This window comes from Dermacentor albipictus, chromosome 1, assembly GCF_038994185.2.
Source record: "Dermacentor albipictus isolate Rhodes 1998 colony chromosome 1, USDA_Dalb.pri_finalv2, whole genome shotgun sequence".
In the NCBI taxonomy this organism is placed as follows: Eukaryota; Metazoa; Arthropoda; class Arachnida; order Ixodida; family Ixodidae; genus Dermacentor; species Dermacentor albipictus.
In genome coordinates, this window is record NC_091821.1 from 177,950,034 (window position 1) to 177,972,344 (window position 22,311).

Sequence of the window (22,311 nt, forward strand, 5' to 3'; positions counted from 1 at the left end):
CGCTGCGGGCGCACGTCTTTGAAGCGTGACTTCTCGCTCTTAAGGCGCGGGGAAAATGCGGCGGCATTGATGCTGACTGTCTGCGAACACGCCACCTCTGGCGAATCCTCCAACGTCCGGTCCAGCTGCTGCGAACGTGTGGTAAGAGGCGACGACTTCCTACCGCAAGTCGTTGCTTTAAACGGTATATTTTTCGTGAGCTCGATCCTCGGTGATTTTGTTCCGCATTGACATTCTAGTAAAATTTGCTGACGTTAGAGTTTTGCCTGCTACGCTTCAAATATTGGTCCATCAAACTGCTCCTGTGACCAATTTCACCCGAATTGTAGTCCATTCGGCAAAGTCTTACAAATTATATTGCTTAATAGAACAAAATGTACAGGAACAGCGTTGATTTTTAGTGAGAGGAGGGACTGTACAGTCGACTGTCTAAGGCCAGTGGATTGGCCTTAGTTGAAGGACAGGACACAAATCATGCTACCCGGCACGTGTCCCCACTCACACGCCCTTCGTTTACTAGCCTTCCACCTGAGCAGTAGGTGTCCGTCAATGTTTCCGCAACCGTTGAACAGGTATTTGTTGCTGTACCACCGAACAGTGCCCCCTGAACGAAACAATCTCGGCCCATTTTCACAAAAAAATGAATGTAAAGGATGTCCCAACTATCATGTACGAAGATTTAAAAATATGCAAATGCCACGTATCTGGACAGAACCAAGGAAACGTTGTTTGCCGTCGCTCGCAGATACTCAGATTATGTATTGCATTCCGCCTAATTGGATAATTAGTCTTCATTAATTAGTTGCCTTCTCAAATAATATAATTAGATGAAAAGCGTCAATGAGGAAATTCTAGAGCAACATGAAAAACTCCTGACACGAAGAGAGAGAGACAAACGGGATGGGAAAGGCAGGGAGGTTAACCGGATGGTTTTGGTTCTGGTTTCTACCCTGCACTGGCGGATGGGCAAGGACAAATGAGAGATGGAAAAGTACAGCGGAGATAAAAGGCAAACTAAGGGGAAAAAAATGTAGGTAAGGTCGTGAACGTCCATGAGAATTACAGTTTCCCTGATAAGCCACTCGATCGTAAAAATTTCAAGAGTGCCTGCACTGTCTCGTGGCAGCTTTCTGTTGCTCAATACGGGCTACATAAAGGTGTTTTTCCGAGGGTGAAAGGAGCCAGCGAATACACGCCAAATGGCCGCGCGACTGGCCACTCGAGGCATTAGCGAAGGTGGCCAGTCGACGGCAAAGAGCGCCTACGAAGGAGTACACGTATTCTCGAAAAAAACATTTACGCTATAATTGTCCGTAAGAGCGAATTCCAGCCAATCCTGATGCTGGACATATCATTAGCGAAGAAGGACGGTCAGTAGAAAAACACACCTACGAAAAAAAACTACGTGAATTCGGCCCGAGAGGCTTGGTGCCTTCGGCCCCTCCGCCCGACGGCGTGGTCCCTCTGGCTGAATTCACAAAACGTGTCGTTCGTATGTGCTGGTTGCCATTTGCTGGCCACTTTCACTTTATTTTATTATTATCCAGCATCAGGATTGGCTAGCATTTGCTCTTACAAACATTTACGCCATGCAGGCCTGCACGCTTTTATTTAACTTTATACAGCAGTTATGCCGCGTGGCAACCCAAGCGAGAAAAGATACAAGAAAAAAAGGCAATTATATCGTAACAGATTTTTAGTCAACATGAGGCTTCGGCCCGTATTCGTAGAAAGTATTCACGCTAGTAAGAACTTGCTGTGAATGTGTCTCATCCGGTTGGGCGACGCATTTACAAAGTGCTATTCATTGCTGATAGGAATGGCCAACAGTGCGTCGTGCAGTTTATGCGGGTACGATGAGACTCTAGAGCACCTTATGTGTCACTGCCCATCCTCGGACACACAACGGCGTACCTTACAAGCGAGATTTAACCTGCTAGATAATAGAGCGCTCTCAGAAGAAAAGTTCCTTCGACCATGGCTTACGCATGCTTGCATGCAAAAGGCCACAAAAGCCTTTCTGCGCTTGGCGACATCGAGTGGAGAGTCCTCTGCGACTGACTGTGGATGACTTACTATTATTTTATTTTCTCTCCCTATTTGTTCCTACCTCCTCCTCCCCAAGTGTAGGGTAGCCAACCGGGAACGCCCTCTGTTAACCTCCCTACATTTGCCTCTTAGTTTCTCTCTCTACTGTTGTCCTATACGCTAATAAAGCTCGTAAGAACAAAACAGTCCAATAGTTACAGCGAACATATTTTTAGCGAAGGCCGCCGACCAATCAGAAGTCCTTAATAACAAAAACCTTTGTGAATTTGCCCACTCGTCCATCTACCATTCTCTGGCAGCCAAGCAGACTAATTATGTGATTTGTAGGTGTGCTTCACACAAGCAAGAGTTGTTTGTGATAAGAAATCTTCCTGGTGCCAAAAAGTGATGTTTCATGAGGTCTGCTCATAGCAACGCCTTGCAGAACTGGACACGTGCTTAGAAAGAAGTGTTTGCACTAGAAGTGTTCGTGACAGAAACTGTGAGTCAATCGTGATCTTGGACTTAGTATTATAGAATGCGGTCGCGGCCAAAGGCAAACAGCGCTCACGAAAGAAAGGCCATGGGAGTACGGGCACTGCTACCACGCTCGTGCCCACTCGCCCCGCAATGAACCGTGGCTCACCTGAGGACAGGGGCGTGCTGGTCGAGGAACAGTATCCGTCGTCCCGGATGGCCGAGTGGCGCAGCTTGCGCACTTTGTTCTTCTCGAAGAACACGGGGCTGTCCTTAGACGGCGCCGGCGAGCGCGTCCCGGGGCTGCTCCGGTGCTGCGGCGACCGCGGGCTGGCCTCGTCTGCGGCCGGCAGCAGCGGCTCGGCGGCCGGCTGCGGCTTGGCGGCCGCCACGCTGTTGTTGGCCGGCATCGTGGGTGGCTCCCGCTCAATGGGCGCCGCTCGGCACCACCGCTGTCCGGAGACCCACCAAGCTGCGAAGCAAGGAGCCCTCTTCGAAATCTCGGGTGCGAAAGGCTGCCTTACACTAAACAATGGGGGACGCGAGTGCTCCATAACACGCAAGAACGAAATAAAATTGCCGCGCACGAAAGAGCTGCACTGTACTGTTCAATGCAATAGTTGCAATTTGAGCTTTTTGCATACCTGGTCCTTTCCCTGTGTGCTGCCGTCTTACTGCACAGGCCTTCCCATTACGATGGTAGATGGTGCTGTATTTCGGTGCCGGACTTGCTTTCGATGTCGTCACGACGTGAGAATTTTTTACCTTTATTTGCAAAGTTTAGTCAACAGACCTCAGGATATCTTAATCAACACGTACGAAAGGTTTGCCTCATGCACATATATGGCACCAACTAAAAAAATTATGGGGTTTAACGTGCCAAAACCACTTTCTGATTATGAGGCACGCCGTAGGGGAGGACTCCGGAAGTTTCGACCACCTGGGGTTCTTTAACGTGCACCTAAATGCTTCTTAAGGACAACGGGTTTGTGCAACCATCTGTGACTATTAATTCAATTTCTGTAAGGCCATACACGTCAGCGAACTCACTGCAATTTCCTTCTTTCCTTCCCTCCTCTCTCTCCCTGTTATCTTTGTTCCCCCTTTCCCATTTCCCCGGTGTAGGGTAGCCAACCGGACGTGATTCTGGTTAACCTCCCTGCCTTCTTCTTATCTCTTTCCCTCCTCCCCTTCCTAAATCTGAGTACACGGGTGTTTTTGCATTTCGCCCCCATCGAAATGCGGCCGCCGCGGCCGGGATTCGATCCCGCGACCTCGTGCTCAGCAGCCCAACACCATAGCCACTGAGCAACCACGGCGGGTTGGCACCAACTACGAAAGCTATTCGATGAAAACTCTCACCAGCTTTTGTTTTCGTACATTCTGTTCATCGAGTGGTTGATAATCGCTTCTAACGGAGACGCCACTTATAGACTGCGTCTGGCCTGCAACACGCGAATCAAGGCTGTTTACATACGCAAGCGGACTGAGGTGTCTCGCACATAGTCCTAAATCGAGGCACCATGGCGTACTTACATACCAAGCTTTTTGGGACATAATCTTCGCTCAATAAACATACTGCCGTAAATTGAGACGTTGTACTATACCCATTAACACACGGACGCCTGCCGGAATTAGTCAGCCCTGTTAATCTTAATCTGGCCAACCTGAATGATTAGGCACCAGGGGGATTACACAAGTCATTAAGGCTATATTTGCAAAGAGCGATTTGTAAGCCGCAATTAAACCCATGACAAACACCTCACAGAAGAGGTTCCTTTTGTGAAGTAACATTAAATTCGGCAACATGCCTCCACTGAATAAATTCACAGAACCCCCGCATAACAGTTCTGCAAGTGCTGTACTAAGAGAGAGAGAGAGAGACAGAAGAAATGGGAAAAGCAGGGAGGTTAACTAGATGGGAAGATCCGGTTTGCTACCCTACGCTGGGGAGACAGGGGGAGGTAAAGTGATAGCAAAATAGAGATAAAGAGAGAAAGAAGCATAGACATACAATCACAGTCGGTCACTGTCACCGCATAGCGTCACCGCACACCACAGTAGCACTTGCAGCACTATAAACATCTGTTCAGGCTACAGCCACTTGTCCAATTCTGTCGCCCATAAAAACTGCGACAGTAATTGGTAAAGTTTTCGTCGGGACTAGCATTACTTGGATACAGCGCTTCAGAGGTTTACGCGACACACAATAGGAACGCGAACACGAAGACCATTCTCGTTCATGCTCGGGTTTTTACCGGGTGTCTCGTAAATCTTTACACCGCTGTTTCCGAATAACTGTAATTATTTGAGAGTTACAAAGTAGTGAATGAGATAACAAAATTAATGTGTCATAGAAAAAAAAACACACAATGAAGTGCGTTCATTGAAAAGAGCGTGGAAAGAAATACTGGCAATAAACGACATCACTGCACAACGAGGAAACAGTTTATTCGCTGTTGTCCGAAAACTGCGATGGCGTAGCTGATACCAATTTTTCTAGGAAATGCCTCATCGGATGTCATGTGCAGAGCCTCTCTCTCCCACTTTTCAATCTTCTCCCTTAATCCTCATGAATGTATCACAACACAGGCAGTCATCGTCTCGGTCTGTGATGTCTGCATGCAACCCGCCGCGAAACGTATATACCAAATGCATATGCGGCAAAACGTATGGCGGCGCCATGATGAGCATACCATGCCGCAGACACGTGTACATACACGGCTGAATAAATGGCTGAAAACGGCGTCCAGCCGGGCGGTAATAAATGGGCGTTTTGCGTCATTTGCGAATCGCGTGGCAGAGCTTCCGTGCAAATTGGACATTGGTTTTTCGAGGCATAACAAGAAGGCAAAGCAAAAGCGGGCGAGGACGAAAGAAGAGCCGTCAAAATGCGCTTAGAGCCCGAAAAACACAAGAGCAAAAGAAGCGCGCACGGAGTGACGGAAAATGTTGGAAATAAGCTCCTGCGAACAGAAGCGTAACAAAGAGGACGATATATAGCGAAAGGGAAAGGAGGGGAGGGGGGGAGGGAGGGAGGGCGGACACATTGCCGCAGGAGCGGTGCTTCTGCGGAGAGACACGGGAAGAGAACAGAGAGAAACAAAGAGAACGAAACCGTAGAGAGGAGGATTGAGATTTTTCGGGGCCCTTATGCATCGTTTACGGAGTGCCGTAATCGTTGTCGGCAGATAATGATCCGAAGAGAGTCCAGCGCTTCTACGCCTGGCGCCCTAAATCTTGGTCAGCGAGAGCGCTCCAGCTGTGATCCCGCAGGTTGTTCCCCCTTGATTGTCTTTCGCTCTGTGCGGCGCCGGCGATTATTTGAGCGCCTCTTCGGGAGCCGCGGGGGCCAAGAAATATGACACTCGTCGGGGAAATGCTAACGAGCGAGCGGCCTTGGGGCGCCGGTGCCGATTGGCCGCGCTGGTCCGGGGGCTGACCAGAAATCAATAGTTTTCCAGAACGTGCGTCCAGAAAATAAAGTGGGCGCCAATCTGACCGGCAGGTGGCAAGCTCCCGTGGGCCGGAAAGCGTGACATTATTATTTTACCCTGCGTTATGGTATAAATCTATAACACCGGAGCGCACATCGCGATTTCGCTATAGATAGCAGCGCTGGCCGAACGGGTTTAGTCAAAGAGCCGCGAAAGAAGCACCATTTCATCTACGAGCAGCACCACAAGTGGGCGTCGCATGCGTTGTTATCACCGGCTCTTGGGACTAAGGGAGAAGAATAAGTCAATTCGAGGCGCTCGATATTTTGTTGGTCACCAAATACCGTACGAAGAAAGAGATGACAAGGCCAGGGAAAGCATAACAGAAATGATTTGTCTTGCATAACAGAAATGTAGGCAAATTTGAGTAATGGGAAATGGAAGTGAACGAAAAGAAACAACTTGCCGTAGGTAGGAGCCGAACCCACATCTTCCGCATTACACGTGCGGTTCTTTATTGGCCTGGTCCTTAGCTGATGCACTACGTGACTCTTGCGGTTGAAAGGATGTCTCACATCTGCCGCTTTTGCCGTAAGGGGCGGTGGCTAACACTGCCAGGGCTAATTTTGTGCACATGTGCAAATAGCCAAGTCGGCGGGGGGATGGCACCGCTGTCCTTAAATGGTAAAGCACCGCACGCGTAATGTGCAAGATGCGGGTCCAGTTCCCACTGGCGGGAAGTTCTCTTTTCGTGTACTTCCCTTTATTATTGCTACCATTTCTATTAGGCATAAGGAATAATTTCATCTGTGCTTTCTCCGGCTTCGTTGTCTGTTTCTTTGCATGGATGTAACTATTGAACTGTAGTATTTCGTGTTTCCTTCGTCGTTCTTTCTGATTGTCCTTCTTCTATGCGGAGGAAGGCCGGTGCGTAGTCTTCATGAATCACTGATACCTAATAATATGCAATGTCCCCAGTATACCCCAAAGATCCGGTGTAGTATTACAGTGGTCTTTTAGGGGGCTGATACTAAGCGAAGGGTTCCGTGACGCCGCACATAAAAGAAGCCAAGTAGAGTACGGGTTGAGCGCACGCCAGACTTGTACGTAGCGAGTAACATGCAATTGATTACTTGTACTCAATTACATTTCTCGGTAATTTTGTAATTTAACAAATACTTTGTTTACTCGGTAACACTCTCTCAAAAACTTTTTTCAGCAACCAATTACATGTAACCGGTTACTTTATTGACGGGACAAACTATAGCAAACGACGCAATTCGGCCCCAGGACTGCTTTCGTAAGGGCTCCTTGCCATTCGCCGGCCGACTTCACTAATAATATGCCTTGCATCTGGATTGGCTGAAATTTTATCTTATGAACAATTTTAGCGTAAGAATGTTTCGTGAATTCGGGCCCAGGATTTAGAGAAAACTGCAGTAGAATGCCCTTGATCATGCCATTCAGCAGCCTCGCGAATGCGAAAGTTCAGACAGGCGAACCCGGAGGCTCAGTATTGGTTTCCTCAGCTTAACGCTCCCACAGATATTGGCGGATTAATTGAAGAGTGGCCGGTATGTCCCCATAGCAAAGGCCAATAAGGACGTATGAACGACTTTTTAGCTTTTCACTGCCACAACCAGAAGCGTCTTCTCCAAGTTCCAGCAACAATGAAGCGCTGCGCCTCATAGAACTAGGGCCCAGATGCTGAGAAACCATAACCTTGCGTGCTAGATACGTATAAGTTTCAACACCGCCCGCAGCGTGTAGATCGAGCGAAATGGCAAAGCTCTTTTTCAGTTTTCAGTGTCGCTGCTGATGTCTTCACGACAAAGAAAGAGCGACGATTATCGGCGAAATTTTTTAAGAGCAATTGTTATGGCAGATAAGCAATGTATGATGGTTGTAGAGGCCGCACTCAAAGTGCCAGGCCAGTTCGTTCTATTACTGCATCCATGCAATTCTAATAAAATTGGTGCGAGAAGTAACGTAGAAGTAATCGATTACTATGTGTAACTCCTCAGTTACTTTCGTGGGGCAGCAATTGGCAACAGCAATCAATTACATTTTTGAATTAAATAATTTTGTAATTGTAATAAGTTACTTTTCTTTCTGTAACGCCTACAAATTTGGCGCGCGCGCAGAATGTCGCTGACGTTGTTTTAGGGTATTGCTAAGCTTCTTCTGGCCACGACTTTCTAAACTTCCCTATTACACGTACAAAACTGCATGGGAGCGCGCAAATTACTCCACTAACGTACATTGGCCGCCGTTCCTGCATAACAATGTTACTGCAACGGTGCTCATCAACCGCATCTGTAAGCAAGCACTCGTCGCAACGAGGCACCCCAGAAACTATGATTCAGTAAAGGATACCGTGCAATGTTGTAGGTAGTGCTCACCTGTCACGTATTCAGGACGATCAGAATGTCTGGCTAGCGGGCGCGCTTTCCAAGTTGCACCGGTATAAACGAGGCCCTGGCAGATAATAGTATAAGCCAATGTCTGCTAAGTATTATCCCACTGAATGAGTATGATAGATGCATATTTGTTTTATGTACTGAGATCGTGTATCTGCTTGTCTTGTGGTTCACTATATAGCGTATAACTAGAGGATATAGTAACACAATGCACGTTCTGCAGGATAGGAGGAAAAGGAAGCTGGAGAACAGATAGCCGGGACAAGGCGGTCGCCGTGTGTTTTGCTCTGCCTCGTTCTTGGTGTAGTTCAGCGCTGTCCATTCAAACCACAAGGAAACGAACAGATACTTGTAAAGCGTATACACTTGTGGCATCTCAGGTATACTACACGCCACCGCTATTCGGCGCCCTTATACCCATTAATTTTTAAATCAAGTTAGTAATGTTAAGCTGTCAGTCAGCGGCACGCTTTCCATGTTTTTATTGTCAAAACATGCTGGCAAAACCGGCCGACGTGAGATCCAACTAGCAGAGATTTGAATCACGATAATGGACCACTTCCGGTGGATTTGGAAGTATCGGTTACAAGTATCTTGCGACTGGCGATGACAGGGTTAGCATTTTAGGGCAGTGCAGGAATCATATTTTCGATGGAACACATCCGACGGTTCCTTCTCTTTAGCGCGAAGCTCAGGCACAACGTGTGCGGTATTGTTGACAGTTAGGTGAGAAGCGTCGTCATCATACGGTTCCCAGCCTATTGCCGCTGGTTAAACAAATTCAAATGTTCCTCCCCGACAATGACCGTTTGAGAAGACCACCCATGGGGAGCCCTGTTCGCAGCAACGCTGTTGGATTTCTACATGTTGGGGCCAATGAGACGAGGCATAATGGCGGAATCTGACAGGCGAAACGTAAAGAAGGGAGTCTCTCAACTGGAAATTTGGATGCAGGTGTTTCGCACTTCAAGAACTGCGCGCAATATAGACTGACGTAACAACTTTGTCAGAACCAGCTCCGTAGAGCAACTGTACAGTTCTTGCGTAGAAAAAGTTGTGGTGTAGGAAAGGTTGCGCCAAACACACAAGAATCACCGAGGCTCTATTATTTTCTGTCCCGCTAAGGTATTCAAGTTCAGGGCGCTGTCAGCTGAGAAAAAGCTCCGAAGCGTCAACGTCCCATTGACCCAGTTTCATTTCCCCCGCGCTGAAGATATTCACGGTGGATTCGATGGAGGATTAAAGGGCTAGCACGTTCGAGCGCGTTCATGTAAATCCCTATACGGCTTGGAATAAGAGGATTACATAAGATTCATTACGGATTACCTGCCTGATGAGGGCGTGTTCGCATGTAGGAGTGCAGTTATCGGTATTTCGTTTTTTTTATTTCAAAGTTAACTCCCTTTTGCTCTAATAGCAACGGCAAGCGTGTTGCTACCCGGGTCGTGTCCCAAGAGTAAGAATGTGGTTTTGTCGTGCTTGACAAAAGCGAGTTAAGGGCCAGAGTAATGTAAGGATGCCTTTTGCTCCATTTCACGGCTTTCTTATCAGTAAGTGTTAATGGCCGGGTAGTAATGGGGATATAAAATGTAGGAGGAGCACCCCTCAGATCATTGACGAAGTTCGAACAGGAAAAAAAAAGAATTGAAATGAAATCATAATATTGCCATGGCCAAGCATTCGATACTTGCTTTCTTGCTTCAGGTGCAGATGACGCGATTCGTGAAGACATCTCAGGCATGACTCTCTTCTGTACATTATAATATAATATTTGGGGTTTTGCGTGCCAAAACCACTTTCTGATTATGAGGCACGCCGTAGTGGAGGACTCCGGAAATTTTGACCACCTGGGGTTCTTTAACGTGCCTTCTGTACATTCCCAATCGTTTATGTGGCAAGATCTTCCAGCCACAACGGCAACAAGGTTATGGTGAAAATGAGGCCTAATTTGGGCCTTACATCCCGAGGCAGTCAGGGGGCTATTATTGGAGTCCGAGTGGAGGGATCCAGGATAATTGGTCCTGAAGCCCTCTCTATCCACCAAAGCGTTTGCATTCCGCTCCCATTGGAATGCCATGTGGTTGCCGCGACCGGGATTCATACCCTAGACCTCTTGCTCGTTATACCATAAAGTCAAAGCTACAAATTCCCAGCAGTGGTCGTATGTGATTATTATTATTATTATTATTATTATTATTATTATTATTATTATTATTATTATTATTATTATTATTATTATTATTATTATTATTATTATTATTATTATTATTATTATTATTATTATTATTATTATTATATGAGATTAGAAGAGCGGGCATCGGCCTTTTTACACCACGTCATGAAGCTCCAGTAAGAACAAAAGGAGAGCGCACTATAGAGGAAATATAACGCATCGGTATACGTACTTGATACTAGGTTAGATTGTTTATACTAGCTGTGGTGTAAAAGACGCGAAACGATATGAAGAAGACGCTCTCTCCTGTCCGGTCGTTTCTTCAAATGGTTTCGCGTCTTTTCCACCATAGTAAGAATGAATCAATTAGCCCAGCAACAAGTAGTCATACGTATGTTAAAGATCTTATAGAATGTATTCAGAAAGCATACACTCACAATTCCGAAACATGTTCGTGTCTTCGATGGTTCATTACAGTCCTTCTGCAATCAGCTGCGATCTGTGCTGTGAACAAGCCAGAAATTAATCTGACTGTGTGACTCAGGGTGGTGCACGAAAAATTCTATAACTGGGGTGATCACTGTGCCTACATGTCGACCGCAATCTTCGTTTCTTAGTTTTACCGCATCCGTTCGTACTTTCCATTTATCTTCTTCTATGGCTGTAATATTGTTATACGTATGGCATGCTTTCTTATCGTTTTGTTTCGTACAATGTGTTCTTTCTATACATTACAACAAAGCTTGTCTTCTTTTTGTATATTGTGCAGTCAAAAAAGTTTCGAGTCTGGCTCTGTTTTCAAGAAAGTAATTTATTATGCCCATTCGAACACTGTCTCCTTTGTAAATAGTCCGCTTGCGCCGAAATACAGTGCCCCCCGAGTTCTTGCCCCCTTTGCAAATATGTCCTGGATGTCTTCTTTACGGGAGGAGTCGTGCACGCTTCTGTGATTCGAGCTTGATGGAGGCAATCGCGCCAAAATGGCGACTCTTGAGCGGAGTTTTAAATTTTGGGAAAATACTGAAATCGGCGGGAGCCGAATCCCACTAATAGGGCCGCAAATACGTTCTTTCCAGCGAGAAACTTGCGTGCGCGGAATCTGCGACAGGGTGCATTGTCGCCGTAAAGAGCCCCAGATAAGGCCGTTTCCTCCAAACGGTTTCCCTCGGCAGCCCAAAAACGTGGCTGTAAAACTCGCTGCTCAAAGTTTGGCCATTGGGGACGAATTGCTCATAGGCAATACCGCGATTGCCGAAAAACATGATGAGCATGCACTTTGCGGAGCGGCGGACATGCCCAGCCTCTTTTCGGTCACGAATACGTTGGGCTTTTCAACTGCGACGACTGTTGCTTCGTCTCAGGGTCTCACCTGTGCATCTAAGTTTCGTTTCAAGTGATGTTCCTCGACGTGAAAGACAGGTCATTCGTAAGCATTCGCTTCCGCTTATTTGTCTTTCTTCCCCAAATTACATATTCAAGTCGAAAGTCGTCATTTTGACACGCTTGCTTAAGTCAAGCCCCAATCACAGAAGGGTGCTCGACTCCTTCCGGAAAGAAAACGCCCAGGACATATTCTCAAAGGGGTCGGAACGCTAGAAGGGCTGTATGGCTGCCCAAGGGGACTATCAAAGGCAGCAGTGTTTCAATGCACATGAACAAATTACTTTCTTCAAAAAAGAGCCAGTCTCGAAACTTTTTGATTGCGTCGTTACCTGTTCTATGTGATGAAATCATGTCGACTTTGTTTTATTTTTCAGTAACTATTTCAAGGCGCCAGCACCTCTTCATATCAGATTCGTTTAAGGGCGCACATAGAGAAGAGCCAGTATTCACGAAACTTCTTTTGCATAAGCACCTGGTCATCTTTTACGTGACTGGTTATCGGCGCGGCGATTGTGCCGTTATCACGCCCACTGCTCACATGAGTGGCGACCCCTGGCCAGTGAGGAAATAAACCTTAGGCAAGAGAAGTGTGATTACACAGGCCTCCAGGTTGTCCAGGCAAGACTTTAAGCTATTCTTAAGAACAGCGCTTATCCCCCTTTACGCAGAATCGACACACTGAGGTGGCAGCGAGAAGAGATGAGTAATTTGTTAAAATATGAAAGTTCTATTTAATAGGCCCACATCCTTCCATCGTGATTACCACACAGGATGGTCGTTAGACATGCAGTTACGGACAAACGTTCGCACATGCTTTGCACACAAACATAGATCAATTCAAACGGAAGTACAGAGAGGACACAACAGAAAACAACGGAGCAGTTACACGCACATTGTAAAAGCACTGTCCCTGCGATTATCACGAAGGCGTCAGTATTTTTCAAAACACACATAAAGCATCAGCGCTGCTGCGGTGTAAACAAAACAACCGGAATGCACCCGAGATGCATACAGCAAAATGTCATGGGCATTTTGCTATAAGCGCTAGAGGAAGTGCAGGTGTGGCCGGCACTGCATATGCTTTTGCAACATTGTTGCTGCATTTACACGCGCTGCGAAGCACAGAGCGTTTCATCGATCGAATCAGTCTATAAACAAGAGCTAGTAGTAACTTCACCGAAGAAGGTTCCTTTAAATGCGTCAAATGAAAAAGCTGAATAAAAGAAATAATAATAGTAGCAAATAAAAGTGGACGGGTGGGAGGGGGCACGAAACCTGAGCACCTCTTGTTGGTAGGCGAGAATGCGCACTCGACAACGCGGTGCGCAAACAATATTAAGCGATACGTGTGCTTAACTAGTTACGAGCTAGCGAGTCGCGGGTGCGGACCAAGCCATACCTGCAGCGCGCAAGCGTCCTCGGAGTCAGGGCCCTGCGGCGCGCACGGACGCGAGTTCAGCTTGCGAGCAGGGCTGCAGGGCCGGGCATTCTCGGCGCAGGCTGGCGGTACATGCGCTCGGTGCGGGCATCGGCCGCGCCACTGAACAGGAACCTTTTAACAAGCCTCTGGCTGAGAGCCGCTGGTGGCGGGGGGTGGTGGGGGGAGAGGTATGCATGGGCACCCTGCTGCGCGGTTGGCGCATGCGAGATCGAGATCTGCGCTCGCACGTGACTGTGGGCAAGCCGGCAGCGACAGCCCACCGGTATGCTGTACTATACTTGCGTAACATACACCGAAGGCACGCATGGTGACGTTTGGAATTCCGGAATACTGGGCCCGTACTACTAAAACAGTACTTGTGCTACATCGGTTCGTAACAGTGTGCGACAGCCAATAGTGATGACGGGCGTATTATTAGTGCAGGTGGCCGGTCAATGGCACAGAGCACTTACCAACGAAAAGCTTTACGAGTTCGGCGCCTGGTGTCCCACCGTGATATGTCACGTTTCGTTTGGTAAAGCCACCAAGCCGAGGGCGTTCGTCCTATTGCGCAACGTCTGCAGTTATACGCATGCATGCAGAAAACTACTCGAGGGTCAAAATGCTGGGCTGTTTGTCGGATGCTATGCGCCACTGTTTTCACACAGTGGACGTGTTGCAGTAGCAAAGTGTGTACGAAGTCCTTCTCACAGGCACTGAGCAAACTCTGGCGAAAAGAAGAAGAAAAAGCGAGCTGGTGAGGCCTACTATCTGAAATAGCAAGAACCTCTCTTATGCCCCGTTCACACTGAGACATTCGGCGTCTGGAGCGGCGCCCAGTTCGGCGGAACCCAGTTCGGCGGCGGCGAGATCCGCCGGAAAAGCCCCTTCCGCGCCGATCGCTCCCGTACCGATTTTTGCGGCAGCTGCCGCCGGATTGCCTCGCCGCCGCGCGGCGCTGACCAATCGGGGAGCGCGAAACAGAACTTCCAAAGATGGCGGCCGAGTCTCACGTCATGTCGCAGTCGTCGCAGTCATCAAAGTCCGCCGCGACATCCACATGCGAAATGCTGATCGAACTGGTGCGCAACCACCCAGTCCTCTACGATAAGCGCCACTTGAAGCACAAAGACAACGTGCTGAAGGACGACTTGTGGCACAAGATCGGTCGCGAGATTGGTGGGCGAACCCACCAACGCCGCTGCCGCCGTCTCTTCGGCGAATGCTTCTGCGCGTCATGCATCGCCAGAAAGGTGCTTGCCAACAGGCCGAGCAGTACTGCCTCTTCTTGCTCGGGGTTCATCATTGTCTGTCCAAGCAATGGTGGAGACGCGCAACATAAACACACGAACTCGACGCGAGCGGAGACAACTGCTGCGCAATTTCGAGCCGCGCGAACATCCGGGACATCCCGCGCTTGATTGGAGGTTAGCATTTTATGGGGCAGATGGCGCTGTATGTCTTTCCGGCGGCGCGGTCCGCAAGCAGTGTGAACTACGCGATTTTCGGCGGCAGGAGAATTCCATTCGCTGTAGACGCCGGATTCCTCAGTGTGAACGTACCAATGCTGCCAAACTCAGGAATTAATTACTTCGTATCGTCATTACAAAACAGAAGTTCATTCAACATGAACGACAAGTCAGTTAGCCATTGCAGGTTGGCAGAAGTTCCACTCATACAGCTGTAGAGGACTCAAAGTTCAATGGTGCGCACGTTTCAAGAAAGGTTAGTAGAAGATGCACGCAAATTTTCCGTCAATCTCAAAAAAAAAAAGTGCATGGTGGTAGCGACTGGCAGCCTGATGGAACGCTGCAGGGTTGGGGCAACATGCCGTTGTTGCAACGTTGCCAGGTCAACACAGAACAGCCGCGATCAGTGAACTTCCCAACTTCCGGTACGCACCTTCATGATTTAATTTTTCTCGCGCTTTCCACGGAGCTTCCACGACTTGTGTTACTGCGTGGGGTGTCTCTTTTTATTTTTACGTTGATATCTCTTAATTTTTCTTTTCCTTTCTTAGTAGTGTACTTGAGATTATGGAATGGCCGGCACTGAAAGAAGCCTGCATTTCATATTGTGTCATTTATAATAATAATAATAATAATAATAATAATAATAATAATATAAAAAGAATACACTCTCAAGTTACCATCATTTCTCTAGGTAGTCTGCACATTCTCGAAACTTTCACTATAGTAGGAGTTTTTGCATACAAATAATTCAAAGTTCCGGACAACTATTTCACTAATTATTGCTTAATAGATAAGTCAAAAGGCTTCTGGGACACTGCGAAGAACTGAAGAAAGCCTCCCGTCGGTTCACAGGCTGCCTTAGCGGTTGGCTCGCACTTATACAGGACGCAGTTGTACCACCCCGTTTCCAACACACACGTTTGATGTGGCCCTCAAAACCTCCTATGAAGGGTACGCGTCACTGGGCATCCCTCGCGGCAAATTTCATTGCTTCAAATATAAATATACCTCGGCGAGCGCACGGGAGCATAAATTATTAGTGCATCGACCTCGACCCAGAAGTTCGTAAGTAGCGTTGCGCTCCACAAGAAAACACAAACGTTGAATAATCTCCATTATCGAGAGATTTCACACTACGCCCGTAATGTTAAATATTGAACTGAGACAACGACACAAACTTCAACGGCAACATTCGCTCGGATGTCGACAACTTTAAACACCACCGAAAATAAGGCATAGAGAAGTAGCGTCTGCGTCGTAATGCAGCAAGCACATATTCAACGGATCTGAGCGCTTAATTAGAAAAAAAGTGTCATAGTCCGGTTGCATTTAAGTTGATCCGCTCATGTCAATTACTGGGAACAGCAGTTATGAGACACAGATACCTCAGTACGAGGAGGTCTGATACGTATCGAACCTTACCCCGAGAAGATTGACCTACGTAGCTTAAATTGCAGGGCGTATTGGACAATTTGCGCTGCTGTGGTTCAATGGTCAATTTAATGCTGTACAAATCAGCCACCTATGTTTGCAGGTTATTTTTGTTTTTGAGGTCCAAAGTGAACATGGCAGCAGTTCCAGAAAAGTTCAGTGTTAAAGAGCCTATAGGCTCTTTAACACTGTACTTTTGAACACTGAATAAGTTCCCGTTTATGGAAAGGAAACTTGCGAAGCATATATCTATGATGAAATGTCACAAACTCTGCGCCACAGTGACCCTTCATCTGCTACTGTGAAAAGTTGCGTGGGCAATTTTAAAGCTGGCCATTTCGGTGTTGAAAGTGAGAAACTCAGTAGAAGGCCTGTTTCTGCCTCTGTGCCTGGAAATGTGAACGTCATGTATACATGACATGATCGTGGAGAATCGCCGAATATGAGCCAAAGGTATTGCTACGTATCCGGGAATATTACTTGAGAAAGTCGTTGCCATTATTCACGGCGCCTTGGAAAGGAGAAAGCTTGCGGCAAGGTGGATCCCAGTACTTATGACCACTGAGCAAAAGAGGAAACGTGTGGAGACATCGATGGCTGTTTTTGAACGTTTTCTAAAAAATGGCTGTGGCTTAGGTAAGGTTAAGCCCAGGATGCGAAGCATACTAGCCTTTATTTTAGTTGTTGAACCACTGTTTAGCCTGGTGAACTGCTGTTGCTTGGCTATATTTGGTTCGGCTAGACGAAGAAACAACTCATGCATTACTTCTTCGCCTTCAAGAGTGGAACGCGACAGCGTTCCCGTCGACCCGCCAAGGGGTGTAAGACAATGGGCTACAGGGCAGCGACTACGCGCCCCGCATTGGACGCGGTGAGCGTCGAGCAAAGCAGCGTTCGGCGCGGCAACGAAATGTGCGCCTGAGCAAGAGACGCACGCCTTAGAAACAGCGCGTTTCTAAGGCAACACCGCATTCACTAGAGGCGCTTTTGTACCGCTTTGAAGCGTTGTACTCGTGGCTCAGTGGTAGCGTCTCCGTCCCACACTCCGGAGACCCTGGTTCGATTCCCACCCAGCCCGTCTTGCAAGAGTTGAGCCAAAGCCACTTCTCCTCTGTCGTGACGTCACGGTGTCACGTGATTTCATGGTCACCGCCGCGCCTGAGGAGCTCGGTTGAGCCCTCGTAATATGCTTCGCATAAAATGATCCAAGTTGGGAAACTGGTAACTCGTGATCAGACTTCGATGTATTGTTATGATCCCGAGACAAAACAATGGTCTTAGGATTGGAGGCAGAGTGGCTGCCCCATTACAAAAGAAGTTAAGAAGATACTCACATGCAGCAGTTGCATGCTTCAGCAGTTGCACTCAGCGCCATCCATTGGCAAGTGCAAGACATGCCTGGTTAGGCGGGCCCTCCACGAGTTCACCTTTACTCATGGTGCGCTTTCTTTTTTGAGTAGGGGGGGGGGGAGTGGTGTTATCTCTTCATTCATTCATTCATTCATTCATTCATTCATTCATTCATTCATTCAAATAACTTTATTCAGTGCCCTGCGATTTGGTGGGGTAGGCCTGGACCCCGCCTAGGTTTCAGCCAAGGGTTGTTGGCCCTTGGCAGCTTCCTCGGCTCGCTGGACGGCCCAGAGTTGGTGCTGTAGGTCCGAGCTGAGCAACGCAGACTCCCAGCGCGCGCGGAGGCTGTCGCTGTTTGAGGCTGCATCACCGTTACTCTGGATTACAACCGTACATTCCCATAGGATATGCTGTGTTATCTCTTGCTTCAATAATTCGCGAATCTCGCAGAGAGCACGTGCAAAACGAACAATGCCAGCGCCAGTGGAGCACAGGAAGAGCGCGTCGCAATGCACGTGTTCCAACTTCGCAGGCATCGCGCTTCGATCAACGCTCAGCATGTGCTGGTGCTGTTTTAAGGCGCTCTAGATGCGCCTGACGGAAAACTGTCGGCACGTGTTATACCCTAACCTAAGTATTACGAGTGCAAAACGGGCTTGGCGCGAAATAGCCGTCGCGTACTGGTTAAAATGATCGGCTTTTATCTGCAGTTGAGCAGGCAGTTGCGGGTGCTACTGAACATGCTCATGGGGAGAAGGTTCCGGCATCATGTTTCAGTGTTTACCTTCCAACGTGGGTATTTCTGCCAACGAATAAGCAGGGTCCGAATTTACAAACCTCTTCGTCCATAGGCACGCTTCGCCATCGGTCGGCCGCTTTCGCTGCACCATGTCCAGCATCAGAACTGGCTGACATGTGCTCAATTGCGAACGGTTCTGAGTTATATAAGGGCTTTTTCTGAATATGGGCCCTGGAAACGAATTCTCAAAGCTTTTCGTTCGTAAGCACTGCTTGCTGTGCGTTGGCTACCTTCGCTAATAATAAGTCGAACATCACGACTGGCGAGCGTCTGCTCTTAAGAATAATCCTAGCGTAACGACCCTTCGGTGAACACGGTTACGAAGTCCAGCTGTCGCTTTGCGACTAAAACCGATCAGCGATGTGAGCTACCAAGATGTGCATCACTGCAACGCGACGCAACGCGATGCACTGCACTATGCGCGGTGATCGGGCGCGCCTCCATGAATCCGCGGAGTCGACCGTGATCCGTGCACCGCGAACGTCCCAGATATAGTTCGAGCTGTTTTGCCTCGGCGGCATGAAATTCGTTTGCGCCGCAAATGCGGTTTGTGTCTCGTCCGCCGGCGGATACCAATGGTCAGCGCGCCCGTTGTTCCAGTAGCCTGCCAGCCACGGCTCCGATTCCGGCATCGGCTGTCGATGAGGCGGAAACTGGGTTACGGGCCACGTGTCCTTCCCGGTGGTGCGCTGCTTCCCGCCCTTGGTCGCACTTCATCAGGCGCCTCCGCCTGCAGCCCCCGAGGTTTCCGGCCCGGCTGGCGGGCGATTCCACGCGGCCTGTGTTCTTTTTGTTTATTGTTTATGCCTCCCCCTCCTCCACACACACACAATTCCGTACAGTTTGCCGGCCGATGCGCGGCGGAATCAAGCCAACATGCGCCCAGTTTACCTTACAGAGTGAATCCATACTCCCGGCACGTGGCTGAAGACTCCAGCGGTTTTTCTCGTTGTCTTCGGGAGTTTGATCTGACCCACTTCCGTGATCTCCGCGCCATAATTCCGGTTTCTTTTCGTTTCCTCCTACACTTTCCTGTATCTCTCCATTCGCCATCGTTGTTCTCCATGGCTACCTTCGTGCCCGCTTTTGACCCGGCACCGGGGTGCAGCACCCCTTCTTAGTGGAGGGAGGCGCGCTACATACACACACACACGTCGATCCTCCGCTGAGAAAGGCTCCGGGTGGAACTGGAGGAGCGCTCTTCCCTCGTATAATCTTGACCAGAAGGGAAACGCCTTATGTGAACGGAAAGCTTCACCTTTCCCTTTCTCATTCTTCTTTTTTTTTCCCGTTGGTACGAAAACAGGAAGATGCCGAAAGACCCACTGGAGTTAATGGGATGGAACACACGTGTTGAAACAAAAGGGCCCCGAACTCGGGCACTGTGATCGCGGGCTTGATTAAATAAAAGGTAACCCAATTTGTGACGACGACGACGACGACGCAGTCAGGTACCTCGCCGCCACCAGTAGCCCTTTAGCGCGGCAGAGGCCGATAGACCGGACGCCCGAGAAGACAGCGGGCCCCGCCAGCGCTTCATTTTCAACTCGTCAAAGGAGAACCGGGTGGAAGGAGGTGTAAACACACACACACCGGCCCGGACTTGCGCTGAGTTAGAGCGCTTGCTCCAAGCTCACCATATACGTACTAGCGGCCAGCAGCACTTCCGAAGAAAGAAAAAAACAGCCAACTGCTCGAGGAACGGTGCAGGCGCGAGAGCACGTCTGAGAGAAGGGACGCCTCCAAGTAATGAAGTGTAACGCGCGCCTAACTCCGTTTGTCCGCACAATGTTGATTCCAAAGCTGCCCCGCTACCTTGACCCCGTGTACGCGATCGAGGTGCAAAGGTGCTTCACGAACGAAGAAAATTATAGCCCCAGGACGTGGATTTCCTTCTTCCTTATGCCCTCTTTCTCTCTTTTATATCGCTTCGGTGAGCTAGCCCAGTTCACGTCCTATCGAGCTCCTCCCTCTATTCTTTTCATTTTTTTTCCTTTCTACGCGTAACGATAACCTGAAGAGCAGAAGATACCGGGTGTTGAGCAAATTTTTAAAAAAGTAGAAAGAAGTGCGAATTTATTGTACGGATTTGTTTCTTTCTTTTCACATTTTCACGAGAAAGAAGCCACGCACTTTCTTACATCCGCCCGCCTTCTGTCCCTATACAGTACTTTTCTCTTTATTTCGTTTTTCCTTTTTTGCCATTTCCGCCTTTTTCTTCACTACGGAAGCTCTTCGGAAGATGTTACAAGAGCGCCCTGCTTGAGCAGTTTACTTCTATATCATCGTTACATACCTTCTCCACCGAATTCTATTTCGCTCGCTTGTTCGCTTGTTTGTCTATCTTTCTAACTTCTCTATTCCTTTACGTGCAAACTTCATTTATCGAGCAAATATAATAAAAACGGAATGATAACTATAATAAAAACGGAATGATAACGACTGCAGTTGTAGCTCTGAGTAACCTGAAACTTCAAACGCAACATTCGATATACAATAAAGCGATCAAGAGGTCATATCGTGTTTAGACCATAGCGGTCCAGTTTTCTCACATCTTCTTTCTCTTGTTCTAAGCTTTTTTTTTCTTCCTTCTTCTTTAGTTTCCTGTAGATGTTGCTGATATTTTCAAGTGTACTACGCAATTTTTTTTTTCATGATTATTATTACGTACGTATTGTGAAGCGATCATTCGCGTTTTATTTTCCTTCTCGGCCACACAGTCGCGAGCGCGTGAATGAACCGCGCAGGACATCATAGATCCGCAGAACCTTTTCAGCGTCGCCCCTTGGCTCTTGGTCCTTTGACGTCACTCCTTGACGAGATGGTGGGCGTCAGTGCTGGTTTACGTATTTCATTCTGGCGCTCAATTCTACGCTGGTAGACATCGCCTTGAACGTGGCATAGCATGACCTACTGTAGCAGCGCGATATACGTGCCACTATAGAAGCACACCGACGACGCGTCCTTCTTTCGTCTCGTCTCCCGTCTCTCGCGCTACGGTGCATCATGTTCAGTCTATACCAATCAGCCCGATTTTCTGTTGTGCTAGACTGAACAAGGTGGTCCCAAGTATTAATGATTCGATTGCTCTTTGCTATATAAGCAGGCGACGTATTTTCATCACCGCCTTATAGTTAGCTCAAGTATAAGCCGAAATAAAATGAAAGGCGAAGACAGGTGCGCCTCTTAGGCTTTCATGTGAACATGCTGGTTGTTGTCAGAGCGGTCGGAATGCGGACCGGTGCAGCGGACTAATGGGGTTTTGTTACGGGCTCACGTGTCTATTATCGCGAATATTATCGCGGCCGAGGTGTGAAAATCTTACAAAAGCGGGAGATGGAGGCTGGGAGAACTGACCATGCTAACTGGAACTTAACACTGACAAACCTCGCAACCTGTAATGATTCGGAGCTCGCGAGCCGCAATCTATTCGAACGGATTAAATGTGTGATGGCCTGATTTATGGAATAAATTTTCTCACTTAACAGACTGATCGCAAGACTCGTCTTACGCTAGCTCGAAATGTGGTTAGCGCTCGACTTTCCCAGCCGGTCTCTTTCCTGTAAGGACCGATCTGGCTTGGTGCTGTATGCCTTGTGTCAGAAATCCGTCAAGAACGGGATAAATCAGCGCGGCACCCTGTTATAGTAAATAGGTCTCTTCGATTTGGCTGACTTTTCGGCATTTGTTCCGTTGCGGTACAGTGCGAGTGCAGCACAGTGCAGTGCCAGTTCGCAAAGTTCAAGTGCAGTGTCTGCACTAGCGCTGCACGTTTATTTCAGAAATGAACATAGAAAAGTGCAAGCCTTGCTGCCTGCTCGGCGTATTTTCGCGCGTTTGGCTCATTGTGTCGTGGCGTCTGCTGTTGTCGCCACATCGTTTTACGGGCACTCTTTGAGTTGGTGTGGCTCCTCGCGG

At 48.2% G+C, this 22,311-nt stretch overlaps 1 protein-coding gene across 4 annotated transcripts in view; it reads right to left on the reverse strand.

The window, feature by feature from the left end:
* Positions 1–22,311, reverse strand: part of LOC139052724 (sodium-dependent noradrenaline transporter-like) — a 165,559-nt gene that overhangs the window by 42,438 nt on the left and 100,810 nt on the right. For all 4 annotated transcript variants that reach the window (XM_070529766.1, XM_070529768.1, XM_070529775.1 and 1 more), the window contains one exon: positions 2,675–2,977. In XM_070529766.1, the coding sequence (XP_070385867.1) occupies positions 2,675–2,977 (303 nt within the window). The remainder of the gene's footprint in view (positions 1–2,674; positions 2,978–22,311) is intronic.